This window comes from Pygocentrus nattereri, chromosome 3, assembly GCF_015220715.1.
Source record: "Pygocentrus nattereri isolate fPygNat1 chromosome 3, fPygNat1.pri, whole genome shotgun sequence".
Taxonomy (NCBI): domain Eukaryota; kingdom Metazoa; phylum Chordata; class Actinopteri; order Characiformes; family Serrasalmidae; genus Pygocentrus; species Pygocentrus nattereri.
In genome coordinates this window covers 43084669-43103898 of record NC_051213.1, presented here as the reverse complement: position 1 = coordinate 43103898, position 19230 = coordinate 43084669, and the positions used below count along the sequence as shown (strand labels likewise).

Genomic DNA, 19230 nt, shown 5'->3' with positions numbered 1-19230 from the left:
CCCACTCAGCTCTTATACTCTTACTGGAGGAACTTACCAGGCGAACTGACCGTTTTCCTCATGGTAGGAAAGCAAAGGAAACACAGCTCTCTCTGAACGATTTAAGCAGCTTGTGCAGGTAAAACAAGCGCAACATCCACCACTGAATGTTGGCATCCACCAACTTCATATTAGATAGACCTTAAATGGTGCAGCAGTAGGCACTAGTGTTTCTTCTGATTCAGTTTCCCTCACATTCATGTGCCTGTTCACAAATCAAGGCCTCAGGAGCGCCCTCACTGAACAGAAGTCAACACCCATTAGCCAAGCGAAAAGGTTCAGGAAAAGTTTACGTTACAGCTGTTTGTTAGTGATTGTGTCAATCTTTTTGCCGTACAGCCTTCCTTGAACTTTTTCACTTTCTGTAGTTCCAGTGTTGCTTATTTTCACTGAGTGCATGCTCCCAAGGCCTTGATTTGTGAAAGTGAATGTAATTTCAGGGAAAGTGATTCGGATGGAGCACTGGAACATGCCTGTTGCACCGTTTAACATACATCCATCCATCCATCCATCCATTTTCTAAGCCGTTTCTCCGTAAGGGTCGCGGGGGGATGCTGGAGCCTATCCCAGCAGTCTTCGGGCGGAAGGCAGGATACACCCTGGGGCAGGGCAGACAGACAGTCACTCACACCCAGGGGCAACGTAACATGTCCAATTGGCCTGACTGCATGTCTTTGGACTGTGGGGGGGAAACCGAAGAACCCGGAGGAAACCCACGCAGACACGGGGAGAACATGCAAACTCCACACAGAGAGGACCCTGGTCTCTTGGCCAGGGAATCGAACCCAGGCCCTCCTCGCTGTGAGGCGACAACGCTACCCACCACGCCACCGTGCCGCCCCACCGTTTAACATGGCACAGAAAATGATTTAATTATTTTCTTGGTTTTAATTGGAGCACCTGCATCAAGCACTGCTTTTTTATGTTTAAAGCATTCATTTAGTCTTCGCAGGATGAAGGTAAGATGTTAGGTTGCAATATGTGATGTGAATGTTTTAGCTACTTCAGGGCGTATCCACACATAACAACAATTCTGAAAATTCTTCGGCTCTCGTCTCTGCCAGATTATCAACATGCATGTTAAAATCAGCCAGTAAAATACAGGTGTCACTGCCTGTGTGACCAACAGATAGTAGCACTGAAAGAAAAGGTGTAGCTGGGTGGACAGAGCTCAGATAATGTGGCAGGTGCATCTGTGCGCGGCCAAGTCTCAGTAAGAAAAAGACAATCCAGATTACGATATCTGATGAGGCCTTTGATACAAAAGGATTTGACTGTTAATGCCCTTATATAAAAAAATAATTTTATAGTTTTGCAGGCAAGAATGCGTTCCTGTCTATGAGAACAATAATCAAGTTATCTGTGTTTGGCCCCTTTGTAGTTCACTTTGCAGTGTTGAATCATTTTAATTGAACTGGGAGAGTTGAGGCAAGCAATGTTGAGTTTGGTTGTCCCATGTCAGCTGATCAGACTAAAACTGTGGAGATAAAAGTGACATTTCACAGCGTTTCAAAATCAGTGCTTCTCCTGCAGTTCTTTTCCAGCACAGATAGAATTTTTCATGAAAGAATTATACTAAATTGGAAGCAAAAAACTAATATTAACTAATATACTGGAAGTATATTAAGTATATTATATTAAAAATAAGCGTCTGAATATGTTTTATGCTTCACTGTATGTCTAATTAATGAATATTAAACCATCAAATGTGTTCTATGAGGAAGTCTTTTGAAATGACAGTCTACCGGTTATGCTGGTATGTGAAAAGAATAGAATGAGAGAGAGAGAAAGAGAAAGAGAATTATTCTACAAGCTGGGAAAGACAGTGGATCGGGTGCGTAGCTATTCTCCACTTTGAACGAATTGGACTTGATGTCAAAGTAAGACTGCTAATGAAAGTAAATGACATTAGGATCAAATTGCAGGATTTCTTTGCCAATCAAACATTTACCTCCATAGATGAAACTATTTGTCCGTTATTTAAGCCATTTGTTCATTGTTTGAGAAAAAGTCCTTTATCATTTGCAGCTGCGATGGATTTCCTTACTTTCCTTCTGCTGAGCTTGGCTATCCCCCCTGTATCATTGATGGTGAGTGTAGCGAAAGAACAATCTTTACAATATCCGTAATACATTTTATTCTATAATACGGTTATGGTTTAAGGGATGTTCTGTATGTTTAATATGTGTACTTTGTTTCTTTCTTCTCAGCCCCCACCAACTGTAGCAGGTAAGTTTATGAGAATGAAAATATTTACACTAATACATCTATAAGTAGACATGTGTTTGTACAGTTTATGCAGTAATGTAAACAATGAAACCACCTTTGGCTTCACGTCCCTTTTTTATACCACATTTTTAGTGTATTACTTTGTTTTGAATGCTGTTTACCTCTTTACTCAATTCCTATGTAGTGTCAAATGGGAAAAAGGACATTGAACACAAAAGTGACATGCTTTTATAAAAGTTACCACCACCATACCAGCCAGTCTCTCACTCTGAAAGTGGCGTGATGTGGAAAAATACAGTAATAGAGCAAAGTGTTAGTGCAGTTGGATTGGGGTTCAGCTTTCAGGGAAAAAAGACTTTTTAATTGGAATACTCGATAAATAACAATTAATATACAAACGAATAACAACATTCAAACTTCTTACAAATAATGTTTGCATCATACATCCTGCTAACTCATCTTTGCCACTTGAATTTTTTACACTATTAGTTTTCAAATGTCAGGTTCTCTTCAGTCACTGTACGTCATCTTTTCTGGTTAGATGTTATTGGTGAAAGAAAGGACATTCCTGAAATAAACAAAGGTAAGAATACTTCATTACGTACTTTATTACTTTTATTACTTACTTTATTAACAAAAAGGGAATGTGATTGTGTATGAGCTACGTTTCTCAGATACTACAAAATAGCACCCCTGAAAACATTTAGATAATGTATATCTCGATTTTTGTCGTTTTTCAGTTTTGACAAAATTTGAAAATGCCTGTTGCTCGTAACATTGTGTGTAAATTTCATGAAGAATGGACCAAAAGAAACGACCCTAAAATCACTTGGAAAAAATTCTGGTTCCATTGACTTACATTCAAAGTAAAGTCGGTTTTTTCCTTCTCCTGTAAATCATTTTTGAGATACAAGGATTTCTTCTGACAACAGCAATATGTTAATGATTGTTTCTTTGTTGTTCTTATGAATCCTTGATGTATATATTTTTGCCTTTTCATATTGATATGAATTAGAACATTATGACCTGGGAGTTACTAAATAAAACCTGGGAGTTACTAGATAAAACCATTTATCTAGGCAATAAGTGTGTTTTTGCTTGTAATAAAACACTATGTAATATTAGAACAATATTAATATTACAATAATATTAATAGAGTAATATTAACAAACATCAATGTAGTTTAAAAAAAAAAGAGGTGGGATCAAGTATCTACATTGCAAATAACAAGTAAGTCTCAAGACTTGACACTCAATTTCTGAGTTAAGTTGCAAGTCAAGACAAAGTTGAGTTTTGATTCAAGTCTAGGTCAGTACAGCTGAGTCTCAAGTCAACAGTCCTAATCTTTGAGTCCTAAACAAGTCAGTCTGCATTCTTCAGCTAATTTAAGGTGATAACACTGAATAATGGTAACAGTACTATAGCCTTTTAATGACAGTACATTAGCAGTGTAGGATTGTATATTATATTTTTTATTATTTTTTACTCTTCCAACTAAACACACATCAAGTCACATATCAAGAATATCTTAATAAATAAATAAACAAAAAATGGGCATTTCTCAGTTTCACCATTTGATGTTGTCTTTGTACTATTCTCAATGAAATATATGGGTCAAATGTTTTGCACATTATTGCATTTTGTTTTCATTTATATTTTGGACAGCAACTTTTTTGCAAATGGGGTTGTATAATTTGTATATATTTTACTTATTACTACCCCGATTACTGCCTTTTACTGATCAGAACATAATCCTTGTAAATACTGATTACTTAATTATTATTTTTTTAACTGCTGTAGTTTTAAGTACTGCAGTTTGAACTAATTTGGTAGAATGGTCCATATATACCCATCCTTCATTCATTTTTTGTGCCAGGTTTAAATCTTTGGGAAGGCGATATCATGGAGGTAAGTTGGGATTAAGTAATATTTTATAGCACATTTGCTTTAAATACTAATATATTATGACTCTCTGCTGCCTCGTGTTTGACTAAGCGCTTATTAACCTGTTAAAAACTAGAGTAAATCTGAACTTCAAAAGAGTACGATTTTGGGGAACGAATACCGGTGGAAGGAATACATCCCCTACATGCTGAACGAAAGTCTCAGTAAGAATTTGGCAATTATATTTCTTTACTGAAATGTCTTTCCAATGTTAGCATTGCTCATGCATTGTTTCTATGTCTGTTATTTCAGGCATAAATTACAAAGGAGTCATTTTAAGAGCCTTCGAGCAGCTGAGACTGAAAGCATGTATTGACTTTAAGCCCCGGACAACAGAGAAAGACTACATATCTGTGGAAGGTCTAACTGGGTACAGTGAATTTTAATTTAAATTTTTAAGTTTAATACATTTAACTGTATTATACTCCACCACAAAGACCTGCATGTCAGATTAGGTTCTTAGTCTCCTATAACAACGCACTGCAAACAACACACACAAACACTCACATACACTGAGGATATATATGTGCAGGGGTGCCGGAACCACAGTGGCGAACAGGCATTTTACTCACCACTTTTCTAAAGTATTAGGGAGATGCCCCACCACTTTTTGAGTTCAAGGATGCGCATAAAAACCTCCATAAACTGCATGAAGTACTGACCAGCATGAACAGAGTAAAACTGCGACTCCACCCATATTCAGGTCTGCACCAGACAATTAAACTGCCCTAATTCACAGGGGATTCAATACATTTTTAAAGAGCAGATTTTTGCTGTACTATCTGCTGCTTTAACATTTCACTCTTTACAGACACTCATATATTTACAGTCTTGTGAAGTGCTGTGAATAACGAGAGACAAGCATTAAGATGATATGTGTTTGATTTTGGCACATGGATCGTGGAGCATATTTTGGCCAAGCATCAGAGACCTGATTGGTATTCACAAAGATGTCTCTTTTTTGTTAAGTTGGTGAATGTGAGAGTAACAGAGCACTTGTATCCCTGCAAAACTTATCAATTAACAAACCCCCACATGTGTAGTTTAGCCCACTTTAGCCCTCGCAGTCCACAATACGAACCAAATGAAAGAGATACAATTTTACCAAAAAAAAAACTGTGGAGGGTCTTTATAAAATGAACAGCCTTGTATTCTTCATAGATTTTAGCAACAAATATTGCTATCTGAGGCTGCACCTGCTGAAGCAGCATCAAAACAAACACTAACATTGTTCATGTTCAGGTTCAGAGATGGGGATCAGCCTAAATCAGTACTCAAGAAACAGAATTGATATTTGCATAAAATAATTACACAAGTAAATGTAAAAATACCTTCTCCATATCAACTTTAGTACAAATACAAAAGAAGCTGATCAAAATTCTACTTAAGTACTGAGCACTGCAGTGGAACTTACTATTACCAGCATTTATCAGCATAGGACCTCAAGATTGTGCTACTCTTTTCTTCTCTTTATGGATTTTTTTAGGTCTAAAATACAAAACAAATATTGCCACTATCAAAACATATTGAAATTAAACACAAATGGAATTAGTAACTAAATAAGAATGGCTAAAAAGTCTTATGTAATAAGTAAAATGTAAAAAGTAATAGGAAGTAAAAGACAGTAGAAGTAAAAGTAAAATTTTCTCAGAAAGGAACAATATCCATTAATATTTTACTTAAGTACATGTTCTTTTAGTGGGTAACACCTCTTATTTCTACGCTGTAGACTGGGACTCCTAACACTACCATCAAAATGTAAGTTGTTCTCGATAAAAGTGTCTGCCAAACATTGTAAGTGTAAATGTAGTCAAACTGAAAGGCAGTTTTGGTCAGTGCCATCAAAGAAAAAAAAAAAAACAGCAAACAAACCAAAAAAGGGTTGAGGTCTGTGACAGTAAATCAATACATCAATATTAAATATTCAACCATAACAAATAAATATATTAATGACAAAAGTTCAGTTGAAGGAGATAAGCTATTTTAGTTTTGCAAAGGCAGTGTTCCACACTAGACTCAACCCCATGTACACAAGCTGTTGAAAGCTTCACTGAAATAATATGTAGTAAGGCTAGGGCCCAAACATGTCTGCTCACCAAACACATGGGATTGCAGCGTTTTACTAGTAAAAGTTTTGCAGTTGTAAAAGCAGCTTGCAGTAGATTTATTTTTAAAAAGATGAATGTTAGGATTGAAACATTGATGGCAAGCTGCCTCCAGAATGTTGAAAGTGTTGGACACTGCCAAAACTAAAGTGTGAAGGTCCCTAGTACTCCTTACCCATCTCTCATTTATTGTCTAAGCCGCTCATCCTCCATGGTCGTGGGGGTGCTGGAACCTATCCCAGTGCTCATTGGATGGAAAGCAGGAAACATCCTGTATAAGTCACCTGTCCATCACAGGGCAGACGCACAGGCATACACACTCACACCTGGGGGCGATTTGGCAATTGACCTGACTGCATGTCTTTGGACTGTGGGAGGGAACTGGAGCTCCTGAAGGAAACCCAACACAGACACAGGGAAAATACACACAGAAAGGACCCTGCTTGCTCAGCCGGGGAATTGAACCCATCATTTTAGGAGTTACATAAACTTAATGTACAGGTTTTCCAATGAACAAACTTTGTAATTGAGAAGTGATTTCTCATCCCTGACATGTTCAACACTAACGCCAATTAAAGAAAATCCAGTGGGACTAGATGAGCAGGTATAAAACTTACTCAGTTTGTGTGACATTCCAAAAGTGCTTATGTCTGTACTTCTTAAGGTCTTCATTAGTGTCTGGACTAGAGCCAGTGGTTTAAATCACTTTCTTTTAACCTATTGTGAGAACAACAGAGCTCAAATGAATGCAAGAGTGATGTTGTTTTATATTGTAATTTCATAGACAGGGCTTTCTAATGGTCCCAAGCATAGATAATGATATGGTGACACTGGCAGATCATGATTTGTCCATCTTATTTTTTCATTGTATTTCCAGATAAGTCCAGGAATTTGTGCTTAACTTGTTCTGTGAGGTGACAAACTGAAGCTTGTGGCTGTCACCACAGACGAGTGAAACTGAAAGAACAGCATTTCTTCTCAGTAAAACACGGCATGCTTCAGGACATAAATGTGGCCTCTTAATCACTGCTTGAAAAAGTAGTTTAACCACTGTTAGTAACCACACTTCTGCTTCTGTTTACATGCTCACTACAAGTAACCTTCACACGTCAAAGAAGGGCGAGAGGAAGACATTGTGTTCTGAGACACATAACCTGGACGCCCGTCCCACCAGCGTTTTTTAAAGCTCAAAGCAAACGAGTTCCTGCTCCTGCCATGTTGAAAGTTTTGCTATGACGCAAACGCACGTGCGCAGAATGTTCTTAAACTTTCCGATTGGGAACGTAATCGGAAAAAGGCGTTTACATGGATATTACGATTACTCACCTTGTTCAGTCGGACAGAAATTGTATTCCAAATGGCCTCAATCGGACTAGTCTATTCCGACTAAAGTGCATACATTCTCTTCTCATTGAGCTAGTAGTCAGATGTAAACATGGTTAATGTAGTGGTACCATGTTAAACCAGAGCAGCTCTACGTATTTGAAAAATCTCTAGTGAAATTGCCACTTGTTTGACAAAGCGTGTTAACAATAGTGTTTGTTGAATATTACGGTTTACATTATTGCTGAATTTTGGCACATGACTATTTTGTTTCTGGTATGTTTTTTGCTTATTGCACCATTTCTGGTAAACCCATGAAACAGATGTGTGTGAAAAATGCGTGTGCCTTTTGGCAGATGCATGTGTACATACAACAAATAGATCCTTCAGAGAACCAGATGGTGTCAAATGGTGACTTATCAAACCAACCTGTAAAAACCTCCAAAAACTTAAAAATGTATCAAAAATGGTCAAAAATTAGACTAAACCTTTTAAAAGGTCTCGTGTGCTGAAAGCTTTCTTTTAATAGTGCAGTCTTACACTGATCTTACAGGTGCTGGTCATATATTGGGAAAAGAGGTGGATGGCAGCAGCTCTCTATTGGAAGTGGGTGTGGACTGATCGGTATTGTAGAGCACGAGTTTCTTCATGCTCTGGGCTTCTTCCACGAACAGAGCCGATATGATCGGGACAACTACGTAACCATCGAATATGCAAACATCATTAAAGGTCATTACCATGTTTGTGAAGAATTTTAGGATCATTTTGATATAATGTCTTAACACTTCTCAATACCTTAAAATGTGCCCTCTGGGCATCAGATGTATGTTTTATGTAAGACAGACCATTAATGTACCAGATGACCAGTTGATACAAGATAATCTTATTTATTATCATATTATCATATAGTGTGTGCTCACTGCTCACTTTTTTCAGTATACACAAGTAACTTCAATAAGATCTCTGAGAATGAAAGCACCATGAGCATGAATGCACTAGAGTTTACCATTTAATACAAGCTTTATTTCATCTACAAATATCACAAATTTCTGTGGGTTTGCAGGAAAGGAGCATAACTTTAATAAGGAGCTTGAGAATGAAAGCACCACACAGGGAACTCCATATGATTACACATCTGTGATGCACTACGGACAAGATGCTTTCTCCAATGGGAATGGACACACCATCAACACCAAAGTCCCTCAGTTCCAGGATGTTATTGGCCAGCACTATGACCTGAGCCCTATAGATATGCTTGAGCTCAGCAAGCTCTATAAATGCAGTATGTATTTTTGTATTAATTTTTGTTTAAACAGGCTAAATTAGGTCATGTCACCATACAGTGATTTTAAATTCTAGGAAATATTCACCGATTTTGTTTTTACTGTTTTTACTTGTAGCTCTTTAAGGAAATTGCACATAAAACATTGCAAACAAATAATTACAGCACAATCTGCAACAGCCTTGAACACTGTTTGTCTTAGTTTTTCATTTTGCCTTTATTGTCATTAAGTTATCTGACCAAAGTAAGCGGCACATGCCTGGAGGTGGCAAACTTAATCACTAGCATCGCCTAATAGTATTTAGAAGTATAGTGTTACAGTGTTTTCAATGTCAATAATATTGCAGCTACCATGTCTCATAATGTCAGTGCTCTTTTACATGTCACTTGTGCTCTAAACCATCTGACACAACAAATCTATTCTTTCTGCTGTATATGCATCCTATATCAGTAGTTGCTGGAAAATGCATTTCTGGTTCATTACAGATGAATCTGTCTCGTTCCTGGACCGCTGTAGCTTTGAAGGCAGCAGGTGTCAGATGTCGACCTGCTCTTCTGCTGCAAATGGATGGGTGAATGCAAGCAGCGTATCTGGAGGGCCATTTAGTGACCACTCCAACCTGGAGTCAATAGGTGGCGTATCTATTTATAGAGGGAAATCATGCATACTTAATATTAAGCCCCCAGGCTTGTTACATAGTAAGGTTTATTATTCAGTAACTACACGAAATTCAATGCAAACTAATCAAGCTGTTCATAGGTTATCGAATTGTGTATTAAAACTGCCATTTAAGGAGTTAATAATACTGGCTTTAAGTGTCACTATATCATATCAGTCTGGAAACATTTTGAATCTTCTTTTTCAGGTGTTCCCCTCATGTCTGTGAACACCACCTCATCAGGTACATATCTGAGGTGGAGCATTAATTCACATATGCATTGTTCTGCTGTCTGTTAGTCTGCATTTCATTTTATCATTTGAAAAAAATGTATTAATTTATCCATACCTCCATTTATTCATGTAGGCAGTCAGCTGTTCGTTGAAGAGAGGTCAAATAGTTTACCTACTAATGCCACAGTTTTATTCCACCAATAATTTGTGTTTTGGCTCTCTACTCCAACACATTGGATTTGAAAAAGTGGTCCAGAATGCCACGTTTTTTATTTACTCTGCACACTGTAATCTGGCCTTTCTGTGCTTGAGGCTTACCTGTAATCTTGTGGTAAATACAGTGAGGTTATACTGTGTATTCTTCCTTCTATGGCAGTCTTTGATAGATCTCTGCCTACAATGTGAATAGTGTTTCTAATATGTTTAGAATAATTTATTATGGACTATCCTAGCCCTGTAGTACACTGGCCTATTATGCAATTAAATTTAGTTCTGTAAACTTAGCACTTTTTTAAAAAATTAAAGCTGATATAAAATTGTTACACATCTCAGTGATGAAACTCTTATATCTAGATGGCAATAGAATTACCACAGGATGGGTGACTTTCCAGTGGGCTTCACTGGTATAGGTTAAAATCATGTCTTTAATCAGACCAAATCAGAGGTGTGGACTCAAGTCATATAACATGGACTCTTGGACTATTTACAAATTGATGACTTGAGGCTGGACTTGAGAAAATGATTAAAGATTTGCGACTCGAATTTGACTTCAACACCAGTGACTGACTTTGACGTGGACTTCAGGCTTAAAACTTGGAAAGATTTGATCTCCACGAAGTGTGGAGAGTCGATCTGCTACACAGTCGGTTACTTTCCATGTGAATGGATTCATCTCCTGCCGTAAATCTGATATACAGCAACACCGTCTGTATCTGTGGGGAAATGACCATTTTCCTCATGGTAGCAAAACAAAAGAAACAGTTCTTTCTATTTGACTGAGTTGAAGTTGACTTGTTATTCATGAGCTTAATATTAAAATGTATTGTTAATCTCTGTCCTCTTTTCATAACGTAATGCTATTCTAGAGTGGTAGAAGAGAATTACATTGCAGGAGAAAAGAAGACCAGAGATGCAAGTAACAATAAAGCATCAAGTCTTGACTCTCAAGTCCCAAGTCTGAGTCAGTACAGGCGAGTCTCAAGTCAGTAGTCCTAATTTTCGAGTCCTAAACAAGTCAGTATGCATTCATCAGTTAGTTTAAGGCCGTAACACTGAATGATAGTAACAGTGCTTAATGACAGCACGTTAGTAGTGTATGTCTGTATATACATAAATTCTTCCAACTAAAATACAAAATCCATGATACACAAATAACCATGACAGGTATACACAAACAGCAGTGCAACTGCAAATCAAAATAATTTAAAAAGAACTGTTGAAATTTAGGCGGCATGGTGGCGTGGTGGGTAGCGCTGTTGCCTCACAGCGAGGAGGGCCTGGGTTCGATTCCCCGGCCGGGCGACCAGGGTTTGCATGTTCTCCCCGTGTCTGTGTGGGTTTCCTCCCACCGTCCAAAGACATGCAGTCAGTCCAATTGGATGTGCTAAATTGCCCCTGGGTGTGAGTGTCTGTCTGCCCTGCGATGGACTGGCGACCTGTCCAGGGTGTATCCTGCCTTCTGCCCGAAGACTGCTGGGATAGGCTCCAGCGACCCTGACGGAGAAGCGGCTTAGAAGATGGATGGATGTTGAAATTTAACCTTATATTTTCAGGAACATTGGGTGCATTGGATTAAATTAAAAAATTTGCTCACCAGTTGAAGTTGCCTTTTTTCGCCAGCAGCTTCTTCCAATTCCAATTTTCCATTACACCTAAATGGTGCAGCATTTAGGTGCCGGAACGTTTCGTGTGTAGTTCCACTACTCTTTGTGTGTACCAATATACCTGTCATAGTTATCTGTGTACCATGGATTTAGATTTTTTTAGAAGGTTAAAATTATACAACAATATACAGCCATACACTACTGACATGCTGTCATTAAAAGCCTATAGTTCTGTTACCTTTATTCAGGACTACGGCCTTAAATTAGCTAAAGAATACACACTGACTTGTTTAGGACCCAAGCATTAAGACTACTGACTTCCGAGTCAACTTGAGAATCACTTTTACTGACTTGAGACTTGAATCGAGACTCAACTATCATGACTTAGGACTTGAGTGACAAGACTTGATGCTTACTTGTTACTTGCATCTCTGGTCCTTTTTCTTCCTGCAATGTAATGCCCTTCTATCACTCTAGAATAGCAATACATTACGTAGAGAGGTTGGAGATTCTACCACCACAAGAAAATGTTTGAGACTTTGCCCAAGTACCCATCATATATCAATAGTTCTTCCCGATGCACATTTTTCCAGAAAATTATGAGAAAATGTGTATCCAGACAGAAAAAATCATCAGACTACAGTTGAGTTCTGTGACACTTGGCAGTTTACCCTGTAATTTTCTCACATTTTAAATCCAGTGTGTTGGAGCCAAAACAGAAGTGACACTGTCAGTTGACTTCTGTGGTCCTGTACTCACAACAGTTACTGCTTATTTTGAATGCCACTGTGTGTACTATTGTCTGCAGGGCCGTCTTTCTTCATGCACTTCAGCACAAAGGCTGGACAGGAAGGAGACTCAGGTCGACTGGTAAGTAAGGAGATGACACCCCGCAGAGGCTGCCATGTCCAGTGCCTGCAGTTTTTCTACTATCACAGTGGGAATGAGACTGACCAGCTCAACATCTGGATAAGAGAGTACCAGAATGATACTGATACCATAGGAACCCTCAGACTCATGGACCAGATCACAGGTGATTTCTAATTAGCTGATACAATTTCAAACTCTGTCATATACACTGAGTTGCCAGTTCATTGGGTACATCTACCACATATGTTTACAAATTTAATAAAAGCCCATCTGTGGCTGCACAATTTATCAGCCCCACTCTACTTCTTACATTAAAAGCAAGAGGGCCCCAGGTAACCACTGCTAACCAGATATTATTTGGGTGAGCGGCCGAGACACAAACATGGTAGTGTGTGTGATGCTGGAGTTTCTACACACGTGTCACGGCTAGGTTGAGAGTAGAACACCATCCAAAAATATCCAGCTAAATGATGAATGGCTAATGGAAGGATAACACAAACTATGCATTAACTGTTGGCATTACTGCTGTACTGAGAATGATATAACACCCAGATACAGCCAGCAGGGGTTCCACAGTGGTCCCTTTGTATTGCTGGATGGGGTAGAGGGAGGCTGATAAATTGTAACAGAAAGGTAATACAGTAAATAATTGTATTGGGGAAGCAGAACACAACCTGACATATTTTAGTTTTTGCATGTATGTGATAAATGTACCTGGTTAAATGGCAAGTGTAGGTAGAATAACTTGACTACTCAAAAAATGTTTTCAGGATCTCCCACTAATCACTGGCAACTCCACTTTGTTCCGCTGAATGCGGGCAAGCCATTCCTAGTGGAATTTGAAGCACGGAAAGGAGCCAGATATTCCAGCGGAGGGTTCTCAGTGGACGATATCAACCTGTCAGAATCAGAATGTCCTCATAATGTGTGGCAGATCAGGAACTTCATGGAGCTTTGGAACAACTCTACACCTGGCACTTTCAAGTACAGCCCAGCCTACTACTCCCCTGACGGCTATCGCTATCAGATACTTCTGAGACTGACTCAGGACTTCGTTTACTTCTACGTGCGACTGGTATCTGGTGTCTATGATGACAAGCTGCAGTGGCCTTGCCCATTAAGACAAGTGACTTTAGTACTGCTGGACCAGAACCCCGACATCCAACAGCGCATGTCGGACCAAGATAGCATCACTACTGACACATCACGTAAGAACTTACGCAAACATTCCTTTTTTCACTCATGCCAGCTGTAAGTGTCGTTCCACAGTTCTCTATAACCTCTTTATCTCAGACTGTAATCTTTCATTTGATCTTTTCCAGAGGTGGGCAGTTACATGTATTTAAGTAAATATTTGTACTTTGTTGATTGTGGTTTTTTCCAATGATAATATGTGAATCAAAGCTTTCATATTTTTTCTTTCAGGTAGACAGTTTTGGGGCAGGCCTAGTGAAGTTGGATTTGAAGTAGTTACTGGTGATAACGAAACTGTAAAAGCAAATACTGAAACGCCATTTCAAATGCTGTTGAAAAAAGGCCGTTCTAATGACAGAGAGTTTGTCAAAGGAGGTGATCTCATCCTACTCATCAGCATGCAAGGTGTGCTTTTATTTTACCAGCTAAGTGAAATTAGTGCCATTCTGAGATAATCATAATAATAGGATAACTGTCATACTAAGATAACAAACATACTTTTTATTTTTTGTGTCTATTGAAATGTTTTTAATATCTGAATATATATTTCATGTTTTAAACATACACACTAGCATTCAAGAGTTTGCAATCTTTGTTTAAAAGTCTGGAATGATTGTTTTCAATTTGCAAATAAATGTATAAAATTATATGCAAGCTCCATTTCAGCTTCTCATGGTTAAAATAAACAGTAGGACAGTAAGAAGCTTTCCATTAAAATGAAGAAATGTTAGATGTGCCTACATTGATGAATGGAGCTGTAGAATGTTCTAAATGACTGGGCTGTATAACTCTGAGAATTATGGAGAAATTTATTAGTGGACATATCATAAATCAAAAGTGGAGATCAAATCTCAGGGCAAATACGCTGATAAACAGTATATTATTTAACACTGAATGTCTTATTCACAACGTTCTTACATTAAAAAAGCACTGTTCTGCATTTTACCTGTTAATATTTAAATAAGCATTCTTTCAATAAGGTGTTAGAAACGTTCCTCAGAGATTTTGGTTGGTTATTTGAGTTACTGTTGCCTTTCTATCATCTCCAGTCTGCCCATTCTCCTCTTACCTCTCACATCAACCAGGCATTTTCGTCCACACAACTGCTGCTCACTGGATATTTCCTCTTTTTCAGACCGTTCTCTGTAAACCATAGAGATGGTTGTGCGTGAAAATCCAGGTAGATCAGCAGTTTCTGAAATACTCAGACCAGCCCGTCTGGCACCAACAACCACGTCACGTTCAAAGTCACTTAAATCCCCTTTCTTCCCCATTCTGATGCTCAGTTTGCACTTCAGCAAGTTGAGTTGAGTTGTGGCCATGTGATTGGCTGATTAGCCATTTTAACAAACAATTGAACAGGTATACCTAATAAAGTGGCCGGCGAGTGTTTGTGTGAATATATATATATATATATATATATATATATATATATATATATATATATATATTCACTTCAGTGCAAAAAAGGCCAAGGTTGAAATGGCAGAGCATTAAGCTTAACAACAAATAATTGGCCTATAAATGAGTAAGAACTGAATAAGTAGATAAAGTCGGTCAGTGTGGGAGAGCCTTTCTCCTTGATTTCTTTGTTGTTGAAGTTGAAGTCAAAAATTGTTAGTTAATATTGTTCCAATCAGCATTGATGGCTTCAAACAGCTGAAAAACATGTCCAAACTAGCTTGCGTTTCATTTGAAACCAATAAGTTTAAATCTGCTCCCTGACCAGGCTTAAACCGCTTGGATAACCATTAGTATTTTGGCCCACTTTTGCACTGAGGTGTATATACCGTATGTCCTCTTAAAAACCTTTCAACTAATCTCTTGTTTGTGATTGTGGACAGATGTCTCAGCGCTGCAGCAGGATAACTCTCTGCCCTGCCCTAAAGTATCAGTCAAGAACTTCACTGTCTCTCCTTATCAAGGTGCTCAAGAAGGATCCTGCACACCACGGTGAGCGTCCATTCAAGGCCTTACATAAACTGTCTATTGTCTAATGTCTACTGCAGTTTATGCAAGACTTTAAAGTCACAAAACAAAATCTGGTAACACTTATATGCCACACATCATGCCCTGCCTAAGTCTGTATAATTGCTTGTAGTTACACTACATGGCCAAAGGTACATGGACACCCTGTCTCATTAATTTTAGGTTTGATTATTTCAGCCACACTTATTGCTAAAAGTGTATAAAATCAAGCATACAGCCAAGCAGACAGTGATTTCTATAGATTTCTATAGGCAAACACTAGCAGTACAGCCTTACTGAAGAGCTTAGTGCTTTCCAACAAATCAGTTTGTCAAATATCTGCCCTGCTAGAGCTGCCTCAGCTTAGCCTTGAAGCAATAGGCCACATAAGGTCACACAGGACCACAGAGTCCTGAAGTGCCCACTACTGTGTGAAAATTTCCTACACTCAGTTGCAGCACTCACTACCTCCAAAGTGCTCCTGAAAGCAGTGCCAGCACAAGAATTGTTTATCAGAAGCTTCATGGATTCATGGATCAACCAGGTAGCCAAACACAAGCTTAAGATCACCATGCGCAGTGCCAAGCAGCGGCTGGAGTGGAGTAAAGCACATTACCATTGGACTCAAGAGAGCAAGAATTTATTATAACATGAATGTGTTCTTATATTGTATTGGACAAGTAAAACATGTTAAGGGAAAATTCCACTTGAAAGTAAATATCTTGCATAAATAAACCTTTTCTCCTTTTTCCCCCAGGGTTATTTCCACCTCCTCTACAATCACAAATATAACTACAACTCCACCAAGGTACTCACTCCCACTGTGTTTTTTCAATCATGATAAATAGAATCAAAGGCATTTCTAAATGCAAATATAAATGTAAAAAATTTAAGGTCATCTTCACTGGTTGACCTTTTACATTCATAGAAAAATTGAGTTTTTGCCAATATGTCCTACTCTATGTACAAATTCATAGAAACTTATGCAGATTAATGATGAGGCATAGTGAGCAGTATTTCTCATGACAGAACTGATCATTTATAGGGGTGGAGGTGGAATCGATTCTTAGATGCATCGCGTTGCTGATGTAGACGATAATGATCTATTCACAAATGCCAATCGGAAAAATAGATTTTCTTAATTTTAGTTGATAACGTAATGTTCAAACACAAAAGGCGGAACTTGAAAGTGCTGAAGTGCACTGCGCGGACAGTCTGTGGCGGCACATAACAAAAACACAACTGGATGAGCGAGAAATCCGGCACCTGCACCGGCACCCACTGCATTAAGAGGTAGATTAGATCAGGAGTCGACAACCCAAATGTTAAGAAGAGCCATTTTATATTTTGAACAAAAATCAAACCACCTTGAGAGCCACAGCATTTTATGTCCAATATGTCTCAGTTTGTACTAATGTCCAAGCTTTAGCTCAGCTATACCCACGTTTCTCACATCCCCGGCAGGAAAATTTTCCTCAAAAGTAGAATAGTTTCTTCTAAAATGTCTCTCAAACTGTTCGACTGTTTTACAAGGCTGAAGTTTTGCTTATTAATCAGCTTTTAAATCGAAAAAGGCGCCAGAATGTAAATGCAGCACCATTAAGGTGGAGATAATTCAAAAGAGAAGCTGACTTCAGCTTTGCAACTTTTTAGTGTTTGACAGTCTCTTGCTGCCGATTTAACGTACCAGGAAACCAACTACAGTGCTTATAAATGCAAATAAGTCCATTTGTCTACAAATGGTCATCTTAAATCTCTCTCTTTGCCTTTTAGTTAGTTACTAGCATGGTGAGATTGTCTGTGTAGCTATGTGACCTGCAGTCTACACACCAGCTTTCAGGGTTATAGGGTAGTGAATTAGAAGCATTTAAGATCATCTATTGTTTAAACAATTTTATTTTTACCTACAAATCTAATTCTGCTGTGGTGCCGCACCAAGGAAGTAAAAGAGCCGCATGTTGCCGACCCCTGAGCTGGCATATGGAAGCACTTTGGCTCCTGTGAAGTTGAAGGGAAAAGGAACCTGGATAAAAGCCATACTATATTCAAGTTATGTCACCCTAAACTAAAATATTTTGGGAACTATAAACACGAGAAACCATGTTATACATTTCCACCTGTTTTCCGTCTGGTTGTACTTGCTGCCAACCAGAGAACCACAGAGCTTCCACCCACCTCGGAAGTGAATTACAAACTATATCGCCCAAGATGCATTGATAATTGCTGCACTGCAGCCCTCTGGATAGTGATCGAATCATGAGGTGCCTAGAGATTCCCAAACCTTTCTTCCAATTACTGATGTGGATTATTACTAAAAAATCAAACCTTGTTTAAAAGCTTCTTTGTGATGACATTCCTTTTTGTTTCTTCTGTTTCAGCAACTGCTTGTCCATGGTTTGTTCTAATATTATGCTAATATTGTGCATCCTTCTGTCGACCTCCTGCTGGCTTTGGTCCTCCTGTTAGTAAACTAACAGCCAAATCATCACAACTCCATGGTGCCTCTAATCTTCACCTCCCACTTTTTTGGCCTTCCTTTGGCCGTTATTTATCAATCATCTAAAGAATCGTATAGCTTAATTCTTTTGTTTAATTTTGTGATTCTTAATCTATTAGTAGTACTTGACCTTATCAAGATAATTCAGTCTAGTGGTGGGTGGTTTACACTCACCGAGCACTTTATTAGGAACACTGTGCTAATGTGTCATTTAAGCAATGATTGATTGGTATTAACAGCCCCAAAGCCTGCCAATAAAACATTCCCTATGCCATTACACCACCTCCACCGGCCTGAACTGTTGACACAAGGCAGGTTGGTGCTGCTGTTGGCACCAAATTCTGACCCCCTGTGTGCCTCAGCAGAAATTGACATTCATCAGACCACGTTTAATTTTTGCAGTCTTCAGCTGTCCAGTTTTGGTCAGCCTGAGTGCACTGCCGTCTCAGCTATCTGTCCTTGGCTGACAGAAGTGGAACCCGACGTGGTCTTCTGCTGTTGTAGCCCATCCACCTCAGAGTGGTTCTCTGAGTTACTGTAGCTTGTCTGTCAGCACAAACCAGTCTGGTCATCATCCATTGACCACTTTCATCAACAAGGCATTTCCATTATGAGAACTGCAGCTGATTGAGTGTTTTTTCTTCGTCGCACCATTCTATGTAAACTGCAGATGCCAAATGTCAGAGATGACACTTTTCCTCATTCTGATGGTTGATGTGAACATTGCCTGAAGCTGCTGGCTCATGCATGATATATGTGATTGTGTGCACTGCACTGCTCCTACACGACTGACTGGTTAGATATTTGCATAAATGAGTAGGTGTTCCTAATAAAATACTTGGTGAATGATTGTTTGTACTGATACAAAAGGATGTTGACAGGGTCGGAAATGGGCAGGAATGCATTAGTACAGCTTAAATTTTGAAACATAGGCAATTGTTTTTATAAGGAACTCTGCATACAATTGTTTTACTCTGTTCCTAAAGCATCAAGGTTCTGTTGAACGCATGCCAAATCCAGCCTACAGCCCCTTAAGCCAAGTAAGGCATTCTGCAGCTGCGTGC

At 38.7% G+C, this 19230-nt stretch overlaps 1 protein-coding gene across 1 annotated transcript; it reads left to right on the top strand.

The window, feature by feature from the left end:
* Window positions 1-1855: 1855 nt before the first annotated feature.
* LOC108429907 (meprin A subunit beta-like) lies at window positions 1856-19224 on the top strand. The gene is made up of 17 exons (XM_037537306.1): window positions 1856-1919; window positions 2068-2129; window positions 2250-2268; window positions 2810-2851; window positions 4145-4176; window positions 4289-4376; window positions 4465-4582; window positions 8194-8369; window positions 8704-8922; window positions 9409-9555; window positions 9789-9824; window positions 12446-12670; window positions 13278-13715; window positions 13933-14106; window positions 15546-15654; window positions 16427-16477; window positions 18048-19224. Exons 2-17 carry the CDS (start codon window positions 2073-2075, stop codon window positions 18133-18135), a joined length of 2019 nt encoding a protein of 672 aa, XP_037393203.1. The 5' UTR covers window positions 1856-1919; window positions 2068-2072; the 3' UTR covers window positions 18136-19224.
* Window positions 19225-19230: the final 6 nt, after the last annotated feature.

What these genes read in the sequence shown, in the direction of transcription:
- LOC108429907 (XM_037537306.1), top strand. Translation starts at nt 2,073, where the DNA reads ATGGATTTCCTTACTTTCCTTCTGCTGAGCTTGGCTATCCCCCCTGTA. An exon ending in CATGCTGAACGAAAGTCTCA is followed by an intron (nt 4,377 to 4,464) that starts GTAAGAATTTGG and finishes CTGTTATTTCAG; the next exon opens with GCATAAATTACAAAGGAGTC. An exon ending in CTCCAACCTGGAGTCAATAG is followed by an intron (nt 9,556 to 9,788) that starts GTGGCGTATCTA and finishes CTTCTTTTTCAG; the next exon opens with GTGTTCCCCTCATGTCTGTG.